Source organism: Dipteris shenzhenensis, chromosome 14, assembly GCF_047967505.1.
Source record: "Dipteris shenzhenensis isolate YYH24624 ecotype China chromosome 14, Dip_SZ_1.0, whole genome shotgun sequence".
Lineage (NCBI taxonomy): Eukaryota > Viridiplantae > Streptophyta > Polypodiopsida > Gleicheniales > Dipteridaceae > Dipteris > Dipteris shenzhenensis.
The window spans coordinates 28,981,289-29,003,591 of record NC_141609.1 but is presented as its reverse complement, the minus strand read 5'-3'; the positions used below and the strand labels follow the sequence as shown (position 1 = coordinate 29,003,591).

The 22,303-nt window shown below is 47.8% G+C and overlaps 1 protein-coding gene across 4 annotated transcripts; it reads left to right on the top strand.

Annotated features, from left to right (window-relative positions):
- The first annotated feature begins 135 nt into the window (after nucleotides 1–135).
- On the top strand, nucleotides 136–19,928 carry LOC147894437 (B3 domain-containing protein At3g19184-like). Of its 4 annotated transcripts, none has more exons than XM_087384869.1 (8): nucleotides 136–225; nucleotides 826–906; nucleotides 1,007–1,072; nucleotides 1,196–1,294; nucleotides 1,390–1,421; nucleotides 1,516–1,708; nucleotides 18,148–18,354; nucleotides 19,180–19,928. In XM_087384869.1, exons 2-8 carry the CDS (start codon nucleotides 832–834, stop codon nucleotides 19,717–19,719), a joined length of 1,212 nt encoding a protein of 403 aa, XP_087240995.1. In that variant the 5' UTR covers nucleotides 136–225; nucleotides 826–831; the 3' UTR covers nucleotides 19,720–19,928. The 4 variants fall into 4 exon arrangements, with proteins under 4 accessions (XP_087240995.1, XP_087240994.1, XP_087240993.1 ...); XM_087384868.1 differs by having other exon boundaries at nucleotides 787–906; XM_087384867.1 differs by having other exon boundaries at nucleotides 137–225; nucleotides 814–906.
- The last annotated feature ends 2,375 nt before the right edge of the window (nucleotides 19,929–22,303 follow it).

The following is a 22,303-nucleotide window of genomic DNA, read 5'->3' as shown; positions in this document are numbered from 1 at the left end:
ATTTCCGTCAACGGAGGTTCATTCTGTCTGTATTTCTGAACGATGACGGGGTGAGAAGGGGAGGTGACCGTTTGGGGGGTTTACCGTTGTTTGGGAGTTTCCCGCCAATCGCTTCTTCATTTTCTTCATCTTCTTCTTCTTCTCCTTCTTCTTCTTCTTCTTCTTCTGCGGCTTCATCCACCTCCAGCTCCCGCTCCCGTTCCCTTGCAGCTCACCCTCTCCCTCGTCAGTCATCCTTCCCCCCTCTCCTCACACTTCTCTTTCTTTTCTTTCTTCCACTACCCTCCGCTTGCTTGTTTTGACGCTCGGAACTCGCATCTTTTGTTGGCGAGAAAATCCCAGACGTTCCTGACATTAGTGATCAAAACTGACGTCTCCATGGCGATCTCCCGTCCACTCGCGTAGCCTGCCGGGCTTGCTCTTCACGCACGCACTTGGTTGCACTTGAACTTCGGGTTCATGATCCTCAACAGATTCAACCGGAGACTCGAAACAACGCTCTCAAACTCAGTTTGGGCGCACTGTTTTTATAAAGTCTTGATAGTTTTTGGGGGGGAAGTGGGCGAGCCAGTCTCCCTTGTCGCTCGTTTGTCCTGTGCAAAGTCTCATAAATCGCTATTTTCGATTTAGCTAATTTGGCTTTCTTGATTTCATTCCGTACTTCATGGGTACCATGCTCTGAAGTTGTCGTCGATGGTGCTGATGTCATAAGTTAGCCCGAATGCAGATGGTGATATAATGCTTGTTTCCTTCTCTCTCTGCTAAGGACATCAGTACTTCTTTCAGTCTGATACGCTGCTTTTCGTTTCATAGGAGCTTTTGCAGTCAGTGATGGATACGGACAATCACCAGTCGTATGAGGACATTAGGAAACAACGACTGGAGGAGAACAAGAAGCGCATGCAGGTAAACCTCAACCTGCAACATCGAGTTCATGGGTTCAGTGTCAAGGACTCGAAACTAGCAAGCATTTTCACGAGGTAGTCCTGAACCGTGTATGTGGCAGGAACTTGGATTGACGGACCTTTCAAAAACCTTGGCAAGCGGTTTCACTCCTTCGAAGTCGCCAGCTGTAAGTAGCATATGATCTCGTAGGAGATGCCTATTTGTTTTTCCTTTTAGAGGTGAACAGAACGTTTGAGGGCTGTTCAAAGCTTTTCTTCCCTTGTCCAAGCTGAGTAATTGACTCTTACAGACTCGACAAGTAAGACCACGAGCTCAAAAAGAAACAGTTTTAATTGAGCTAAGGCGTTCATCCCGTGTTGCGAGCAATCCACAGCCTGACTATCGTGAGGTATTCATGTTACTCACAGACTTGCAGCCCGATCGTTCTACAGAAATTGAAATGGTCCTGTATTGAAAATTCTCATATAAATTTGTAATTTGCAGGTTGAGGTCAGTCTCTCGCTAGGCCGCAGAAGGTATTACCGCTCACATATGGTACCCACTTCATGTTTTTCTTCAAAGTCGCAGCTCTTTGGTGTGGAAAACTAGTTTAATTGTGTTTGATTGCAGAGCACGTTTTGAGAATGTTGATGGTGCTCGCAGCTATGCACGATCAAGCCTTTTTGCTAGGAAGTACGCTTCTGATGAAGCAAGAATGGAAGCTGCTAACAAAGCCGAATCCCTTATGAAAGCGCTCCCATCGAGCAATGCTTCTTTTGTCAAGCCTATGTTGCAATCTCATGTTACCGGGGGGTTCTGGCTGGTAAGGAATACCGTTTGCTTTTACTGTGAGGTTAAAAACTGCATCTGGTCATTTGATGTTGGATCGTGAGTTTTGCGCGCGCTCTCTCTCTCTCGATTCACTACATTTGCAATCTTTGGATTGGAGAGCCATCTAGGCAACATCAGGTTCCGTTTCAGAATGGAAGCTGCTAATAAAGCCGAATCCCTTCCAACTATACTTGTTATGTCAAACCTACGTTGTAATCTCATATAATCGGCGGGTGGGTTCTCTTCTCTCTCTCTCTCTCAATTCGCTATATGGGAAGGGGTAAACTATTATGTATAAGGGCATTTTTTTCTCTCTACACACTTTTTTTTTTGGGGGTGGGGGGGGGGGGGACGGGGGAATATTTGAGACTAGTAGCTATCCCAAAGTGGGATGTGCCAAAAGACATCTCAAATAATCGGCGGGTGGGTTCTCTTCTCTCTCTCTCTCTCTCTCTCAATTCGCTATATGGGAAGGGGTAAACTATTATGTAAAAGGGCATGTTTTTCTCTTTACACACTTTTTTTTTTGGGGGGTCGGGGGAATATTTGAGACTAGTAGCTATCCCAAAATGGGATGTGCCAAAGTACATCAGCAGGAAATCTCACTATATGACAAGTATAGATCAGAGTCTAATGAGTTTGCAAACAATCAAAGAAAGATTGCTGCAAGGAGCGCCTAAAAAAGGAGAAAGTAGGATCACAAAAGACTATGATTTCTCTCCTTCCATAGAGTCCAGAGTGTCCAATATTGAACCCAAGTAAAAAATAAGTGAAACTCTTGTTTGGGTGGCTGTATCCCAAAAAGCCAAAGAGAAATAGCTACTACTCAGGTAAACACACACACACACACACACGTATGTGCAATAAATAAATAGAACAGGTTTAGATAATTTACCTATACAAAAAATTTGTATATTTTAAAGGAAATAGTTTAGGTCTTACGAGCCAGCTATACATAAAACTTCAGCATCATACATGATCTTGCTAAATGGGATGTGCCAAAGTACATCAGCAGGAAATCAGAGTCTATGTAATGAGTTTGCAAACAATCAAAGAGAGATTGCTGCAAGGAGCGCCTAAAAAAGGAGAAAGTAGGATCACGAAAGACTATGATTTCTATCCTTCCATAGAGTCCAGAGTGCCCAGTATTGAACCCAAGTAGAAAATAAGTGAAACTCTTGTTTGGGTGGCTGAATCCCAAAAAGCCAAAGAACTTCCCAAAGGTAGCATTAGGAATCTAGCTCTCAAACACTGCCCAAGGAGACCTAAGAAATCACACATGCTCACACTCACATTTAAAAAAAAACCTATCATTAAGAAGTATGGCCAGCTGTACATAAAACTTCAGCATCACACATGATCTTGCTAATGTGAGCAAAACCCATGTAGGTACTCGGAAGATGGATAAGCAGTCAATTGGAGCATCCAGTAGGCAACCAAAACCCATGCATAGATTATCTTCAAAAATACGTGTCACTATTCTGTTTCCTCAAGCTCTGAAAGAAACTTTAGGATCAGCATTAGCATCAAAGAGAAACAACTACTACTCAAAGTACACACACACACACTTTTTTTTTTTTTGGTGAGAAAAATATTTTATTGTTGTGAAATAATTACATTCATAACTCAACTGAAAATCTTAGTATAAGCCATATATACATTATGAAAGCAATCATAAAACGATTGCCGCAGAGATTGTTTGAAAAAAATAAAAAATGGAAAAGTAGGATCACGAAAGACTCTATTCTATGATTTCTGTTCATCCATAGAGTCCAAAGTGCCTAGTAGCGCACCCAAACAGAAAACAAATCAAAACCTTGTCTAGCTGGATGAAGACCAAATAATCAGAGGAACCTGCCAAAAGTAATAGTAGGACATCTCACTCGAAGCCCCTGACAAATGAGAGCGAGGAAATCACAAGTATATGGACAATGCCATAAAATGTGAGGCACAGATTCAGCAGAATGTAGACATTGGTGGCAAAACCCTGTCTAGTTGGATGAAGACCAAATAACCAGAGGAACCTGCCCATAGTTGCATGATACGGCCGTTTCTTGCCAGGAAATGAAAATGGCGAAACGAAAACGGCGTTTCGTAATATCTTTTTTTTTTTTTTTTTTTTTTGTGATGGGTGTGGGTTTGTTTGTTGGGTGGCTTTGCGTAAAAGGGGGGGGGGGGGGGGTTGTTTTGTTGGGGGTGGTTGGCTCTCTTTTGATGAAATTGTTTTTTGTCCTCTTTTAATTAAAACATTTTTCGCCGATTCGTTGCCTCATGTCATTGTTTCCGCCACCTCCTGTGCTGTTGCTCTCCAGCCTCTCCATCTTTGATTCTTGGGCCTTGGCACCTGCAGCTTGCTCTCCTCTCCATCTCTCCATTCAGCAGGTTGCTCTCCACCCTATAGGTTGCAGCCTGCTCTCCATCCTGCAGGTTGGCAGTTGCTCTCCATCCTCAGCCTGCTCTCCATCCCTCCACTACCTCTCGTCTCTTACCTCTCCATCCTCATGTCATTGTTTCCGCTACCTCCTGTGCTGTTGCTCTCCAGCCTCTCCATCTTTGATTCTTGGGCCTTGGCACCTGCAGCCTGCTCTCCTCTCCATCCCTCCATTCAGCAGGTTGCTCTCCATCCTATAGGTTGCAGCCTGCTCTCCATCCTGCAGGTTGGCAGTTGCTCTCCATCCTCAGCCTGCTCTCCATCCCTCCACTACCTCTCGTCTCTTACCTCTCCATCCTCCTTGTACCTCTCATCCTCCTCCGACTCCTTCTACCTCTCCATCCTCTTTTTCCTCCCCATCCTCCTACCTCTCCAGTCTTTCTCACCTCTCCATCCTCCCTCTCACCTCTCCATCCTCGCTTTCAAACTTCTCCATCTTTGATTCTTGGGCCTTGGCACCTGCAGCCTGCTCTCCTCTCCATCCCTCCATTCAACAGGTTGCTCTCCACCCTATAGGCTGCAGCCTGCTCTCCATCCTCTCCATCCTGTAGGCTGGCAGTTGCTCTCCATCCTCAGCGTGCTCTCCATCCCTCCACTACCTCTCGTCTCTTACCTCTCCATCCTCCTTCTACCTCTCATCCTCCTCCGACTCCTTCTACCTCTCCATCCTCTTTTACCTCCCCATCCTCCTACCTCTCCATTCTTTCTCACCTCTCCATCCTCCCTCTCACGTCTCCATCCTCCCTTTCAAACTTCGGATTGTGATAACTTCAAACTTGTTAGAACTTGGAACTTGGAACTTAGAACTTAGTTCATGAATGATGACACATGTTGATTGTTGAAGCATCATTCATGGATAATAGATGATACGAGATAGATCAATCATCATAGGAATTTAGAATCATAGAAGCATGCATGATGCTTCAAGTATAGATAATTGTATTATGTATGATTTGCACTCTATTGATAATTATATTACGTGTAAAAAATAAATGTTTATACATAAATCGTATCATATTGTTGTTTCTTCCGATTCCGTTTTGGCGGGAGCTGGAAACTCCGTTTCTGTTTCGACTGGCAACTATGAACCTGCCAAAAGTAACAGTAGGAAATCTCACTCGAAGCCCCTGACAAATGAGAGTGAGGAAATCACAAGTATGTAACAGTGCTAGAAAATGTGAGGCACATATTCAGCAGAATGTAGACATCGGTGGCAAACAGCCGAGGCAATATGTCTATGTGCAAGTAACTGCCCAGATGGAAAAATGCGCCAAGTAGGACTCGCCAGAGGAAAACTTGTTGCCGAAGAGGGGCTTTATAATGCCAAAGGAGACGCAGCCGCTTTCTCCACCACTTTGATGGGCAATCTATATGCCAAATAGAATTGGCTTTGTTAGAAACCCAAGACGGAGGTAACAACACTTTATACAGAGAAGGCATTGATACCCCCCCCCCCCCCCCCTCCCCCCCCCCCCCACACACACACACGTATGTGTGCAATAAATAAATAGAACTTGTTTAGATAATTTACATATACAAAAATTATTTAGTATATGTACATTTTAAAGAAAATATTTCAGGTCTTAAGAGCCAGCTATACATAAAACTTCAGCATCAAGTACTTATAGGTACACATGATCTTGCTAACTTGAGAGCAAAACCCATGTAGGTACTCGGAGGATGGATAAGCAATCAGTAGGAGCATCCAGTAGGCAACCAAAACCCATGCATAAAAAATACCTCATGCTTCTTCTAGGGACATCATGTGTCACCATTCTCTTTCCTCAAGCTCCGTTAAACTAAATGAAAAAGAAACTTCAGGATCAGCATTAGCATCATTGAAAAAGAAATTTTTTTGGCTATCCATATGGATCATACCGCATGTGCTCTGATTTTTTTCCATTCTTCTCTCCTAGTTTTGCAAGCATTACCAAGCAAAATAGCCCCACTCTTGTTGAGTGGCTTAACAACGATGTGGAAGATGCCTTCTAGTGAACATAATATTTTACACACATGCACATGCACCCATGCGTATGCACTTATATATGTATATACACATTGACTTAAATAATGAAGTGTACAGTTGCTACCATTATTAGTAGGAGCAGTTTTAAAAAAATGGTAAAACACTTCCAAGAGATGTAGAGAAATGTCGCTTACATGATTGGATCATGTAGGGATTTATGTATGCAAGGAATGCTTGAAAATTGCATATGTATACAAGAGGGTAGTAGAAAAGATACGATGGTTTTTGTCATGCCAAAGGGGCTAGAGTGCAGTAACTCGAACCCAGGAAAACAAGTGGGCATACTCAGCAAGAGATCTCCCCAAAAAGCTAGAAATACTTGGAGAAATGATGCAAAGGGAAGCAAATTTGGAGACGAATTGATAAACACATATACATTGCACACTTTTTTAGGGGGTGAAATCCATTTATAATTTTACTACAAGAAACAGTGTCCCAAAGAGAGGAACAGCTAGTTACAAGGATAAGAAAAGCTCTTATATGACAAGGAGGCAAGATAATCTATATCACGTGCATGTATACAATCATAGAGATGGTCGGAATTAGTAAGATGGATTACCAAAGACCTGATGGTTGCGGTCCTTCCATAGGGTCCAGAGCCCAATAACAAACCGAGTAGAAAGATCAAATCCTTGCTTGACGGGATCAAAATCAAACAACCAAAACAGCTTGTCAAAAGAAGCATTCGGGAAATGAGCCTGAAGCCGTTGCTGTAACAAAAGTAAGAAATCATGGGACTCTGGGCAATGCCAGAACAAATGGGACATAAACTCGCTCAAGGACAGATATCATCTACAAGCGGCAAGAGCAATATGTCGATAAGCAAAGATTAGCCAAAACAAAGAACCCTAAGCAAAACTCGCCATAAGAACTTTTGCTAAAGACGGAGTTTCAAAGCCCAAATGAGCCCAGATCTGTTGAGGGAAACCCAAGGAGAAGGCAGCAAGACCTACGGTAAGCTCCAACTAGAGTCTAATGGTAAGCTAGTAGTGATCTAATGGTGTAAATTGGATTTAAGACGTCGAAATGCTTGAACCTTAAACTAAAGCAGCCAACAGTAAGCTGCTAGAATGATCAACTTAGATTAAAATAGATAATTTCATTGAAAAAGTTTGCACAGTGTTATAGTACTAGTATAGCGCTGCAAATTGAGTTTAAAAGGTGGATACCTCCAAAAAGTTATTTATATGCGTGAGCTATGGAAAAAGTTTGGTTGGATTTGTGAGCGGAAGTCTTAAGAGGCATCAGCATGACCTCCTTTACTTGGATACGAAATCCATCATCTAAAGGATGAAATTTGCTGTTGAATGTAGATTCCTTTAGTACTAGTTACCAAAGAACCATGCAAGCAAAGAAGAGGAAGTAAATAGAATAGGCTTAACATGATCTCCTTGGAATTGGTAATAATTGAGTAGCACCCAAAATTTTTTATTTTTATTTCAAAGAAACCACCCAAATTTCTTAGCGAGTGGAGTGGGGCCTTTGGTGATTTATTAATTGTTGTATATTTCTATTATTGACTATCCTTACCAGAATAGTCAATAATATACACATTGATGATGCAAGTCTGAAGTCTTCAAATAGAATAGGCTTTAACATGATCTCCTTGGAATCGGTAATAATTGAGTAGCACCCAAATTTCTTAGCGAGTGGAGTGGGGCCTTTGGTGATTTATTAATTGCTGGATATTTCTATTATTGACTATCCTTACCAGAATAGTCAATAATAGACACCTTGATGATGCAAGTTGATGTCTGCATTCCTTGCATTCTTGTAATGCTCTTTGTATTTGGTCTTGTTCCAAAGCGTTTTGAAACCCAAATGGCAGCATATATATAGCTTTGGTACTAATAAGAATAGCTTTTCTTACTAAGATGCTTTAAATTTTGTTTTTATCGTTCTCTCTTATTTTTGTATGATGTCTCTTACAGTCCCCTTTCTGTCCTTCTCTCTTCTTGCCATGTTGGTTCCAAAAGATTATAGAACAAGGTTTTGAATATGCTTTGCAACAAGACCAAGCTACGAATAGAATTCTTCATGATATGAACATGAATATGCTTTGCAACAAGACCAAACTTCGAATAGAATTCTTCATGTCTATCATTCGCTGAATTTACAAGTTCATTATGAAAACGAGGAGAGGGCAGCTTATACTTGAGTACTGATGTGAACAATAGAGCTTTGCTTGGTAAGTTACACTTGTTTTTTTGTTTTTCTTGTTTAGCTTAATTTTGTTTGATGTCTCTTATAGGCCCCCCTTGTTTCTTTGTCCTTTTTCTCTTTCCTTTGTTCTTCCACTTGTTTTATACAAAACAGTTTAATATATAAGATTGATGTGAACATAAGCGTAGCTTTGCTTGCCAAGTTGCACTTATTTTTGTTCATCTTGTTTACTCTTAATTTTGTTTGATGGGTTTCTTATAGACTCCACTTGTTTCTTTGTCCTTTTTCTATTTCCTTCGTTCTTTCGCTTCTTTATACAAAAAAGTTAAATTTATAAGCTTGTATATATATTTCACCAGGTGTCACTCCCCTTAATAGATAGGGGAGTGACACCTGGGGGCCTCATGGAGAGGAGGGAAAGGCCTGTGCGCCCTCTTGATCAGGGCCAAGTTCTGCCATGATATCATGCCTACACTTAGCTGTCCATAGCTGCAAGGGTTGGATATCCAGGCTGGTAGAACGTGGCCTAACCTAAATAAGGGCGCTTGGGCCAGAAGTCCAGCAAATGGGGCCAGACATAGGGTTTTGATGTAGAACCCCAGCCAGCACTGCTGTCCATAGCTGCAAGGGTTGGATATCCAGGCTGGTAGAACGTGGCCTAACCTAAATAAGGGCGCTTGGGCCAGAAGTCCAGCAAATGGGGCCAGACATAGGGTTTTGATGTAGAACCCCAGCCAGCATGGTTGGCCAGGTGGCAGTCCCAGTTTGGGGTCTGAACAAGGTTGGGACGGTCAGATCAGGTCGACCCCACCAAGCAGTCTGCCTCAAGTTTTTGAGGGTGCACAGGTCCTAATCATCAGGCCCCACTTAGGGTTGAGTTGGCCCAGATTTCAGTGTTGGTTAGGCTCTAGGGCCTCCTATATAAGGAGGTCCTTATGCCCTTGATTTGGGCAAAAAGTAGTGCTAGTTATATTACTTGAAAGCGAGAGTACAAGAGGGCCTAGCGGGCTGCCATCACAAACCGAGGAGCCAAAATGCTAATTGCAAGCCTCTCAGGGCGTAATCATCGGAGAGTGGACAAACAGCCACTGTGGGGGGGCGTAATGTCACTGAAGACTCTGAGCAGAGTGCTTGAAGAACAACTCTCGGTGGTCCCAGTCGCGAAGGAAGCGCCATCTCTTTTCATTCCCTGCTCGGGACTCCCCCCGAATCTGATCCCACTGACCCTTGAGTGTGTGAATGATCGTGCTCCAAATGTCTGCTAGGGTTTGGGTAGCATAAGAAGCCTGATCTCGTACGGTCTGCGCGCATCTGCAAGTCCAGATATGCCAGTCTGTAATGCTCCCTATGATCTCCCAAACTGGGTGCCGAGTCATCGCTCTTGCATCTGTCTCTGTCAGATGCCAAGGGAATCTGTCCATGTATGCCCAGGTGGCCTGCGTGATGAAGAAGACGGGATCTTGCCTAGAGAACTCATAAGCCAAGTGATGTCCCATCTTAGTGCTGCACCACTTAGTGCTGCACCAGCAAACGGCTCTCCAAGTGATCGGTCCTAGCTCGGGTGCAGCCCTCGCTAAGATCCCCATGATTCCCTTCCAAACTGTCTGCGCATGCGAGCAGCTCCAAAGGCAGTGCTTCAGGGACGACGACTCCTGAAAACACATCTGGCAGTGCCCCTCCTGCCCCATCTGCCTCAGCCAGGTGCCAACTGGTAGCCCCCCTTGTGTGCTAGCATCCAAAGAATGTAAGAGATCTTCCTCGGCCGCCAGCTAGCCCAAAGAGTCTTCCAAAAAGTGCGAAGAAAGACCAGAGATATCCCCTGGGCATACCAACTATGTGCCTGTGTGGGTAGCCCGCGCTGGAGAGCCCCAAGAGCACGCCTACCAGTACGCGCACTGTAAGAGAAGAAGGGGGTAGGGTTCTCTGAGGTCTCCAATGGTGGCCAGCGCCACTCCCCTAGGTCCCACTCCACCTCTGTCAAGGAACGGCCCTCCCATATCCAGAGTCTCCAGTCCTGGTCTTGCATAATCAGGGGGTCTATATGCCACGTTTTCCCTTGCAGCCCTACGATGCGAAGGCGCTGCCAGGGAAGCTGGGGGTCGATCACGGTCTCTCTGCTCTGTCAAGGAACGGCCCTCCCATATCCAGAGTCTCCAGTCTTGGTCTTGCATAATCAGGGGGTCTATATGCCACGTTTTCCCTTGCAGCCCTACGATGCGAAGGCGTTGCCAGGGAAGCTGGGGGTCGATCACGGTCTCTCTGCTCTGTAGGCGGCTATCATCGGCGACGGAGAAGAAGTGGATCGAGGAGTCCGAGAAAAGGCCTGCAACCACCAAAGGAATGCCTCGTGGAGTGAACCGTCCTAGCCACCTCTCATCTCTCAGGAAGAGCTGTCTGGTGACCATGGGAATCGTCCAACTTAAAGGAATGGTAGCATCGATCTCCGCTCGCCGAGCTTGGATCCCACGTGCCGTACCTACTGCTGCTGCCAGCTCGCCTGGGCTCAGTTGGTTGTAGACGTCCCTCCAAATCCGGAGCATGCGGGCCCACGTGCCCAGAGCGCCCAAGGGATATGGGATCTCTCTCCAAGCTGGCGACGTGTATCATTTGTCACCAGGCTGCTCCAGATCAGGGACTGTCTGTCTATCTCCTCTCGACAGCTAGGGGGAACCTGGGAGAGGTTGTGTCGCAACTTCCTCCAGATCGAGACGAGGCTACGGAGGAAGGGGGAACGGGGCTGAGTCAAAGGGACAGAAGTGAAGATCCATCGGATAGATGGTTGCCAATCACCCCCTCTCTGTGGGGTACACGCGCTGAGACCATGCTGAAGCAAGAGCTTCCACGTTTGCCCTCCTGGGGTCAGACCGCGGATGACTAACTTGCCAAGTAGTGCCTGACTCTGCAGTTCTAGATCTATGATGCCAAGGCCGCCCTCTGTCTAGGGGAGAATGACCGTTTGCCAAGCGACCCTGGCTCTGGTGGTGCCGGAACCATTTGAACCAGACCAGAGGAAGTTCCGCACCAATCTCCTCAACTGGGCTACACATGATCTCGAGAAACACCAGCAAGAGGCCCCATACCAAGTAGTGGCAAGAAGGACTTGGTTGACCACAAGGGCCCTGCTTGCCAAGGATAGTCGAGCCGTGCTCCAGAAAGCTAGCTTCCGTCCGAGGCTAGGACCGGCAAGAACTGTTGAGCCGGTGTGATGTCCAGGCCTACCTGGAATCCTAGGTAACGTGTCGTCTGTCCTCTAGGGATCCAGCGAAACCCTAGGAAAATACCCCATTGTGAGTTGGCTCTCGGATCCGTAAGAAAACCAACTGACTTATGCCAGTTGATTTTCGCCCCAGCGGCAAGGCAAAAAACCTCTAGGGACAGTCTCACTTGCTCCAGTGACTCGATATCATCCTGCACATATAGGGCTGTGTCGTTTGCATACTCGGAGTCCGGAAGTTCTGCATCGTCTCGAATAGGGAGACGCATCCCTCGAAGACCAGTGGTACGGGCTCGTAGGAAGTGGGTCATGGCCTCCGCAAAAAATAGGAAGAGGTAGGGCGCTAGCGGACAGCCCTGATGCACCGAGCGCTCGAGGGTGAATCTCTCCCCCATCCTGCCGTTGATGATAACCCGGCTGGAGGCCGACCTGTAGAGGCTAGCAATACCTCTGATCCACTCGTCCGGGAAACCGAATCGAGAGAGTGTACCTTCCAAGAAGGACCAGTCTACCCTGTCGTACGCCTTCTCAAAGTCAAGAAGGAGTATGGCAAGGTGTTGGCCACTGTGCTGGGCCCACTCCGTCGCCTCTGAGAAAGTGAAGATGTTGTCTAAAATCCTGCGATCTTGGACAAAACCAGTCTGAGTGTCATGGATCAAGTCGTGTAGCAGGGGCGGATGCGGCTACTGATCATCTTGGCGAGGATTTTGTAGGCGGTCGGGAGGAGGGTGATAGGGCGCCACTGTTTGATCTCCTGACGGTCCCCCCCTTTGGGGATGAGGCATATCAAGCCTGTCGCAAGGCTCTCTGGCATCTGTCCGCTGGAGAAGATATGCTGGAAGGCTGTGAGCAAGGGCCGGTGGATCTGCTCCCAAAAGGTGGTGAAGAAAAGCTCTGGAGAGGCCATCCTCACCTGGGCATTTTTGCCCATCAATAGCGCTCACCGCATCCTGCATCTCCGCCACGGTGAAAGGGGCGAGAAGGGAGTCACTCATGCTAGGCTGCACGAGCCGCGGTGTAGACCTCCACACCTCCTCCCGGTATAGGCGGCCACGAGGGTCTGGGGACCCTTGTTGGAACAATGATTTGTAGAAATTTGTCGCCAAGTCTCGGACCTCGTCTGGATCTGTCCTGACACTACCATCCTGCGCTCTAAGAGAACGGAGCTGTTCCCCTGTTGACCTCTGTCCATGAGTCCTGAAGAACTTTCTGCACATCCTGTCGCCTTTCCTAGCCCAGAAGGACTTGGAAGCATGAAACGAGAACTCTGAGCGACGTTGGGTGATCTCCTCTAGCATGGCTCGGGCATGAACCTCCTGGTGTTTGAGCTCCTCAGAGCCTGGAGAAGACTGTTGCATCCGCTGAATCGAAGCGAGATCTCGTCTGAGACCCCTCTCCTTCGCCCAACACTGCTGCCTAACCTGAATCGCCTCCTGCTGACAGATGAGGCTAGACTCAGCAAGTGCCTGAGCTACCTATGCTGCCATATCCCCGGTGGGGTCCCAATCTTGCTCCCACAGGTCCACTATCCTGCTGTGAACCGCTGCTCTGAAGTAGATGGAGTCTCGAATCCGGCATGAGCGTGGAGGTGAGGAGTGAGAGGCTGAGTCCAGGACTAGGATGACTGGGGCATGGTCTGAGAGTGTCGTCCCTGGAACCACTCCTGACTCTCCACCTCTGCCAAGCGCCCAATCGTTGACATAGAAACGGTCTAGCCGCTCCAGAAGTCTGCCTCCCTCCCTCTTGTAACCCCAAGAGAAGTCCAGACTCCCTATCCATTTGCGAAAGGAAGGCTCCCTCCAGCTGTCTCGACCTCCCTCTGCGAATAGGAAGGAGTCCCAATCTGCCTGCTCTGCTTGAGCTATACCGAGGAACTATGGGCCCCGTCCTTGCTGATCCTCTAGGGTCTCAAGGTTGTTGAAGTCCCCTCCTACAATCCAAGAATCCATCTTTGGCAACAAGTCTGTCAAGGATCTCCAAAAAGCGGCTCTCCGTCTGAGATCGGTCGGGGCATAGATATTGAGGATGCCGATACGGGATCCCTCAATATTCAAGCCCACCCAAAGCGCACGTCCTGGGATCAGAGTGCCAAAACCACATACATGCTAAACTAGAGAAGCGTCGATGGAGGTACAGACACCCCCGCTCCTCCCCTGCTCGCCAATCGAAGGTTCCCAGTAGGTGTGGGAGCGTCCTATGAGGACCTTCCCACAAATATTGGTCTGAGAAGCCGAAAGCTTGTGTTCCTACAATAGGAGCACATCTACCCTTCCCACCAAGGCTGGTTGGAGCTCCTGTCTGAGCACCATCTTCCTGGGGCCGCGGGTTCCTGATGAGTGGAACCCATTGACGTTCCAAGAGATAATGGGTATACTTATGAGGAGGGAAGGTGGGCCACAAACAGTTGTCTGCTTGCGGTCGATGTCGAGGTGGTCGGAGGATGTCCAGTGTGCAGACGAAGGCGCTTCTGTGAGGGTTTTGAAGGAGAGGCCGGATCATCGGACCCATGCTCTAAAACCTTCAACAGAGGGGAGAGGCCCTTCGTCCCGTGGTGGTAGGCTCTCTCTAACCAGCTCGACGCCTCTGCCAGGGAAATACTGTAGAAGCCTGCTACCTCTGAGGTCCTCCATGGGCGGAGCTCTTCCGCGTAGACCCACTCCAGAGGTGGCCGAATAATGACCGAGAGGCGGAAATGTTTGGCGCTGTGGCGCCATCTCAGACGGACGTCACCCTCCTTCCACTGCTGCTGAAGAAGCTCCGTTGCTCTGCTACCGATCCAGTCCTGCACTTGCTCCTGGGATTGATCTCGTATGGTCTCCCAAACATTTTCATTCGTCCATTGCTCATTCCCTTCACTGGAGATAGTGAAGGAATAGCTAGGACCATCGTGAGGGGCAAGGACGGACACCTTTCCCTCCGTCCCCTTGCGGAGGAAGAAGATGCTGATGATGTCTAGGCATGTAGGGAAGGAGCCAATACTAGCTACATCCAGATAATCCCAAGGTCCTGCTCGATAAAACTCCAAAAATAGAGCTCTAGGAGCAGCCCTTGGGCGTGGGGAGGAGGATGAGGAGTCTGAACCAGAGAGAGGGGTGCTGGCCTTCTGTGGGGAAGGGCCTCTCCCCTCTGTCGGACCAGGAGGGATAGGCGCGGGAGAGGTCTGTGTTGGCTTCGGGGCTACAGGTGGCTCAGGCGGAGAGGGGGGTTCCCTCTGGATCATGCTTGAGGAAGAGAGTGGAGCGGAAACCATCGGTGCTGGGGGGGATCCTGGAGGCGTGGGGGATTGGGGGACCGAGGAGGAGGGGGGAGGGGAAGGAGGGCGGGTTGAAGGATGAGGGGGAGGCTGGCTGATCTTCTCCTTCCCTTTCTCCTTCCCCTTATCGGGCTGCTGATGAGTAGTGACCACAGGGGGGGGCTCTTGTTGTAAATGGGAAGGCTTTTTTGGTCTTGCTTTGTTTCCCTTCCGTTTTCTTTTGACCTCCGTCCAGCCTTCCCCTTCGGGAGGGGGTGTCGCTAACTGGTGGGGGGGAGGGGAAGGAGGGCGGGGTGAAGGATGAGGGGGAGGCTGGCTGATCTTCTCCTTGCCTTTCTCCTTCCCCTTAGCAGGCTGCTGATGAGTAGTGACCACAGGGGGGGGCTCTTGCTGTAGATGGGAAGGCTTTTTTGGTCTTGCTTTGTTTCCCTTCCGTTTTCTTTTGACCTCCGTCCAGCCTTCTCCTTCAGGAGGGGGTGTCGCTAACTGGAGGGGGGGATCCTGAGTTGCTTGAATAGGGGCCTTCTGAGGTTCTGTACCCGTGAAGCGAGGACACGAGCGCGCCTGGTGCTTGAAGCCATGGCATCTCAGACAGTGATTTCTTTTGACCTTCGTCCAGCCTTCCCCTTCGGGAGGGGGTGTCACTAACTGGTGGGGGGGATCCTGAGTTGCCTGAATAGGGGCCTTCTGAGGTACTGTACCCGTGAAGCGAGGGCAGGAGCGTGCCTGGTGCTCGAAGCCATGGCATCTCAGACATTGATTTGGGTGACCAGTGATCAGAATGCGCTGCGTCACCACACCTGTGTCTGTCTCGATCTCGAACTCCGAGGGGATGCTTTGCGGATCTAGGACTGCCACTTTGACACGTGGCACCCCTTGGGATGCCGTCGCATCAACGTAGGTGTCCTGCATAGGTCAGCCAAAGTGTGCCCCCAGGTCCTTGATGATCGGGCGAAGCTCGGTTGCAAGACCTGGGAAGATGAGGGTAACTGGATGGCGAGGAATGCGAAAGCGGGCATCGAAGTCCGCTACACTAAAACCCCTATACCATGGGACCACAAGAATGATCTTCCCACCCACAGAACTAGGGGATCGCCTGACCATATTGCTCGCAGCCTGTGCTGAGGAGAGCTTGAGCCAGAAGATACCACGTCTCATGAGTGCGACCTCCTCAATGTGGCTGTCCTCAAGGTAGAGGGTGGACTGCAACCAGTCCCTGATGTCTGCTCGTGAAGGGGAGTAGCCAATGACTCTCCCTTAAACGGATGTCTGGGAGAAGTCCGTAGCGGCTTGCTTCACCAAGGAGACTTGGTGCTCTGTCAGTGTTACGCGATAGGCTGATGGAGGGGGGGGTCCGTCTGGGCCACCGGTTCTGGGCTTGTGGCCGCCATACCGCACTGACTAACTGCGGACGCTCCAAAGTCGGGGGAAAGAGAAGGAAACGGAAGAGGCGAGGATGGGGGGATTGGTACGGAGGCGAGGGAGGGATGGAGAGGTACGGGGAGGCGGGAGGGGGGAACCACTACACTGAAACCCCTATACCATGGGACCACAAGAATGATCTTCCCACCCACAGAAGTAGGGGATCGCCTGACCATATCGCTCGCAACCTGTGCTGAGGAGAGCTTGAGCCAGAAGATACCACGTCCCATGAGTGCGACCTCCTCAATGTGGCTGTCCTCAAGGTAGAGGGTGGACTGCAACTAGTCCCTGATGTCTGCTCGTGAAGGGGAGTAGCCAATGACTTTCCCATCAAACGGATGTCTGGGAGAAGTCCGTGGCGGCCTGCTTCACCAAGGAGACTTGGTGCTCTGTCAGTGTTACGCGATAGGCTGATGGAGGGGGGGTCCGTCTGGGCCACCGGTCCCGGGCTTGTGGCCGCCATACCGCACTGACTAACTGCGAACGCTCCAAAGTTGGGGGAAAGAGAAGGAAACGGAAGAGGCGAGGATGGGGGGATTGGTACGGAGGCGAGGGAGGGAAGAGGGAGGGATGGAGAGGTACGGGGAAGCGGGAGGGGGGGAGAGGTGGTGACGAAGGGGCGGGTGGCGGAGGAAGGAGGAGGAAAAAGAAGGGGGGGGGGCAGCGCAGCGCAGCGCAGGGAGGGTGAGAGGAAGGGGGAGGTGTGGCAGTGCTGCACGAGAGGGGGTGGGGAGGAGAGGCGAGGAAGGAGGAGGAGAAAGGGGGGGCAGCGTTGCGCCGTAGCGGGGGGGGGCAGGAGGGGGCGGGGGGGGGGGTGGTATAGCGCAACACGAGAGGGGGGAGGCGGGTGGGGGAGCTGAGTGCAGAGAGGGGAGGAGCGGAGAGGAGAGGGGAGGAGTGGAGCGGGGGGGGAGCGACGGGCGGAGAGGGGAGGAGCGGAGCGGGGAAGCGGGAGGCGAGTGGAGGGTGAGAGGAAGGGAGGGTGAGAGGAAGGGGGAGGTGTGGCAGTGCTGCACGAGAGGGGGTGGGGAGGAGAGGCGAGGAAGGAGGAGGAGAAAGGGGGGGCAGCGTTGCGCCGTAGCGGGGGGGGCAGGAGGGGGCGGGGGGGGGTGGTATAGCGCAACACGAGAGGGGGGAGGCGGGTGGGGGAGCTGAGTGCAGAGAGGGGAGGAGCGGAGAGGAGAGGGGAGGAGTGGAGCGGGGGGGGAGGGACGGGCGGAGAGGGGAGGAGGGGAGCGGGGAAGCGGGAGGCGAGTGGAGAGGGGAGGAGCGGAGCGGGGGGGGCGACGGGTGGAGGAGGAGGAGAGGGGGGCGGAGGGCCGCGCGGAGGCGACGGTGAGGGAGGAGGTGGAGGTGAGGGCCACGCAGCGCGAGGGCGGGTAGACGGGAGTGAGGGAGGGGAGGGAGTTCGCAGGAGCTCAAACACTGATTTGCTTATGCCCTCGATTTGGGATCTATAGAGTTCTGCAAGAGTTTCTAGCACTCAGCGGTACAGCATCAGAGCTTAAATAGCTCAACGCTTGCTGAATAATTAAGCTCTCTTATGGGCTCCTCCCTAAGCCACTGAAGCCCTCTATTTAGAGACACTCAGCAGGAGATAGGGCAGCATCTGGAGGCCTTCTTAAGGCATCAGTGGAGCAGCATCCCTGCTGTCAATCTGGTGGTGATAGAGCTTATTTTGTACATGCTTTGGCTGCCTATCTGGCTGTCTACATCTACATATCTGTATGTGGTTTGATTCATGCTTGTGTGCGCACAGATAGTAGGATCTTGATCATGGTGTAATCTTGTGGGTCAACAATCTTTGCCTTTGTATAAGGTAAGAGCTTGTCTCAGCAAGCACTTCGCTTCTCTATCTTATAGAGCATCCAAATCTAAGTTTGGTACGTGTTTAGATTCTAACATTGCTTTTGCTTTTTCAGGGCTTGCCATCAATGTTTTGCAAAACTCACCTGTCAAAGAGAGATGATATGATCGTTTTGGAAGATGAAAAAGGCGAGGAGTGGGAGACGGTATATCTTGCCAATAAAACTGGCTTGAGTGGAGGGTGGCGGGGCTTCTCGTTGGATCATGGGTTGGTTGATGGAGATGCCCTTGTCTTTGAGCTGGTTGAACCCTCTAGGTTCAAGGTAAAACTATTTCTCCATCTACTACATTTTCATTGCTTGGATTCCTGGTCTGTTGTGTCCATATGTGTAGTAGCTTCCTTAGATGTGTATGAGAATGATAGATTTGATTAAGTGCGTCAAGGATGTCATGATGCTTCGGTTGTGCAAACCTCAATCGGGAAGCACATTATTATTGCTCCCTTGCTGTGTCCTGGTCATATAAAATTTTCTTCAAACTTTTTGTAAGTGCTGCTTTGTGACAAACACTTCTGATCGGGTCTATTGAATGCTAAGCTCATTTTGATATTCTTGAATGATGCATGAGTGAGAAGTTTTCACTGTTTGTGGGTTCTCGATGGTCCTTGAAATTCCAAGAACCCTTCTAGTTAAGGAAGCTAGAGGCATCTCTTAACCTTTTCTTGCTGACAAAGTGACAAGTCCATGTTAACTGTTTATTAGGGGGCCGTACAGGATGACACCATTCCTCCACAGTCATGGTTGGCAAAATTGGCATTGTGCTTTTAATATATCCTTGGTCCATTGGTCCATTGGTACCGAGAGAGCTGACCTACCTTTCCCATATACAACTGTGTTTGAAGCTCTCTCATTTTGACAAGTCAGAAATTTGATTTCCCTGTCGTGTGCTTGTTAGAAGCTGTGGAACTTGTACTTTGCTTGTGTGACTTACTTTCTTTGTAGATGGGCTCTTCGAATATGCAGAGCAAGTTGTACATTTGGATTGGGTCACAATCAGACTTGTCTTAGTTTGAAGCCAGTAGGGAAAAAAGCTTCACTCGTTGGATGAACTCATTACTTTGATTTTTTGCTTCGATTTGAAATTTGTAGGTATACATTGTGAGAGCGTCTGATACTGAAACAGACCTTGAAGATGAAAACCACATTGAAGAAACTGATGAGAAGACAAATGATGTGGCTGCTGATAAAGGGGACAAGAGGAAACAACGGCTGGTAAAGGAGAAGTTGGATGCAAATGTTGGGGCAAGTTCTGATGAGGGACATCAAGCAACTGTTTCTAAGAAAGGCAGCAAAAAGAAGAATCAAATGCCAGAAGAGTCAGAGTCAGAGTTGGAGGAAGCTGAAGCAGGCATTGGCAAAATTGCCAAGAGAAAGATCCAGCAGGTCAAAAGCAAAGGGAAAAAATCCGAGCGGGTCGATGCAGAAAGAGTGAAGAAAAGGGGCAAGGAGAAAACTGATGAAATCGATGCCCTCTTTGAGGAGGACGGAGAAAATGAATCAAATGACAACAAGAAAGCGGATGCTCAACAGCTTACGAGTGTTTTCCGTTCAAAGAAGTCCAATTCATCTATGAATAGGGCATCAAAAAAACCTATGCTAAGGTCTGGTGATATGATAGAAGTTTATTGAGACGTTTTCCTGAAAACGTAAAGCCTTATCGGTCTGTTTCAAAGATGAAAGCTCTCTCCGAAGTCCCAATTTTGTTGCAAAGGCAGCTGAATGGTTCCATTTTATATAGGATTACCATTCTGGGAATCGTGTAATATAGGATCTCTGTAAATTGGATCTTTGTAATTTCCTCAAAGGGTCAATGTTCTGATGTAATTGCCAGGGTTAGTGTTCTGTCTTCTCTGATGAGAATTTTTGAAGTATGTTTTCTTTGCTTCTCTTGCAAAGGTACGTTCATATAAGGGGTTGGTCAATGAACATTCAATTGCATTATTTAATACTAATAACATTAACAAATGCATAATTAGAGTGTATATATGTACAAGTAGATTCATCATGGGAGACCTATTCTCTTCAAAATCCTCATTCACGAGTACTAATCTTTTCTCTCTTTGATGAGGATGAGGCTAGCAATGGTTGCATAATCTCATTAATAAAGAGTGGATCATTGTTGAATGAGAGACATGATCGCATGGCTTTCTACTTACATAAGTGTTATCATAAGAGCATAAATTGTAGTTTCAACTTGGATTGCTTTCTCTTTCTAAATATAAATCAAGCTTGTTAGATGTTTCCTTCTTTGGTTAATCTTCTTAGCTCATGTTGTTCTTTTTCTTGTTTTGGTAGCGCTCTTTAGTATCTTCTTTTTACCATCATTTTGCTAGATGTTTCCTTCTTTGGTTAATCTTCTTAGCTCTCAGATGTTTTCCTCTCTAAATTCTCATCAAATTCTACATCTCAAGATCATATTTTCATGTTAATAGGATTCACTGATTTTCTCAATATTAGAATTTTATATGTTTTACTTTGTTCGCTAAATCCAACCATAGCGCTTTTTGTTGATTCATATCAAGTTTCCTTCTGCTATTGTCATGTGTATGAGCATAGGCTCTAAGTCCAAAAACTATGAGATGCCCAATAATGGGTCGTAACCAGTCAAGGACATCATCTCCCTCGTGTGGCTCTAGGAATGACCTCCCTCTATCCCCAACATCTCTAGAAGCTTTAAATCCATGCAATTGCACAGCTATATTGGGTACCAATATCAAGTTCTCTTGAGCCTCTCAATCTACATAATGAGGAACATACATGGAAACATGTAGACGGAAATTTGAAACTCACTTACCAGTGAAACGAGGCTGAAGCACCATCATCTCCCTCTTGTGGCTCTAGGCATGACCTCCCTCTATCCCCAACATATCTAGAAGATTTCCTAAATCCATGCAATTGCACGGCTATATTGGGTGCCAATATCAAGTTCTCTTGAGCCTCTCAATCTACATAATGAGGAACATACATGGAAACATGTAGACGGAAATTTGAAACTCACTTACCAGTGAAACGAGGCTGAAGCACCATCTAGAATTTCAAAATCATCCTTAAAAATCTTCCCATAATCTCGAATGTGTTACATGACAACACTGGCATTGTGTGCACAAACAGGCAATCCTCTTACAAAGCCAGTATGAGCTCCTAGTGCACTTGTTCCTTTTTTTAGGAAGCCAGTATGAGCTCCTAGTGCACTTCTCTATCCATCTACACACAATCCATCACAATTGCAAAAATATGTCAATATTTGAAATTACGCCTGAAAACACCAAAAACAGGGCAAATGCTACGCTCTCCCGTTCCGCTCTTGGAATGGGTCGAATTCCAATCTCCGATTTGCTCGCCATGAGATGAGTGCTATGGTTCCGACGGCTGCAACTAAGTCTTCCTAACTTAGGCGTTGTCTGTCCAGAGTGTCCATGGGAGCGGTTACAAGCCCGGTGAGGGCTTCTATTTGCATTCCCTCATTACGGGATCGGTACCATCGGATTGCGTGGCTACTTTCGGATTCTGGTGCGGACATCGAGCATGGGCTATGCGCTCAAGTTGTTGTCTCGGTTGGTATCTTTTGTAGTCGAATTCGTGCCCACCCTAGTTGTCTGACATGTAGTCTCCATAACCCTTCTGCACGGTTGGGTGGTCTCATACTAGGGATGTCCGAATCAAAGCAACATTTTGATCCGATTTTATTAATTCAGCATTGACCACCAGCACCGAAATTGAATAAATTTTCCGAGAAGATCTCCGTTGCGTTGTCGGAGTTGATTGGGTATTCAAATTTGCAGCATCGTTGGAAAACTCAAAAACTTATAATTCAGAAGTATTGCAGAACATCTTCAGATTCTGAGTTACAAAAAATCTTTACTGATCGGAATTGACTAAGCTTAAAGCATACATTGAATTCGGAAATGAATTACAGAAAGAGATTCAGTCATATATTAGAACAAATTACATTCTTTTAACTATGTGTCAACAGACTGCAGATCGGAAATAACATGTCTTTTGGTCTCTAGTACCTTTTAATATGTTATCTAATCGGTTTACTTTTTACGCCTCCTAACAATCATCCTGAGGTTTTCAAAAAAAAAAAAAACTATCATCGTGAGGTCAGAACCGTATGGAGAGTGGAAAATCGAGCGAATTACCAACAAATGAAATTCAACCAAGACAAAACAATTGGAAACAAAGAAGTATAAGAAGTAGCAGCTCCCTTGGC

Coding starts and splice junctions, on each gene's coding strand:
- LOC147894437 (XM_087384869.1), top strand. CDS start 832: ATGGATACGGACAATCACCAGTCGTATGAGGACATTAGGAAACAACGA. Junction 1,073..1,195: donor CTCCTTCGAAGTCGCCAGCT/GTAAGTAGCATA, acceptor TGACTCTTACAG/ACTCGACAAGTAAGACCACG. Junction 1,422..1,515: donor CTCTCGCTAGGCCGCAGAAG/GTATTACCGCTC, acceptor GTTTGATTGCAG/AGCACGTTTTGAGAATGTTG.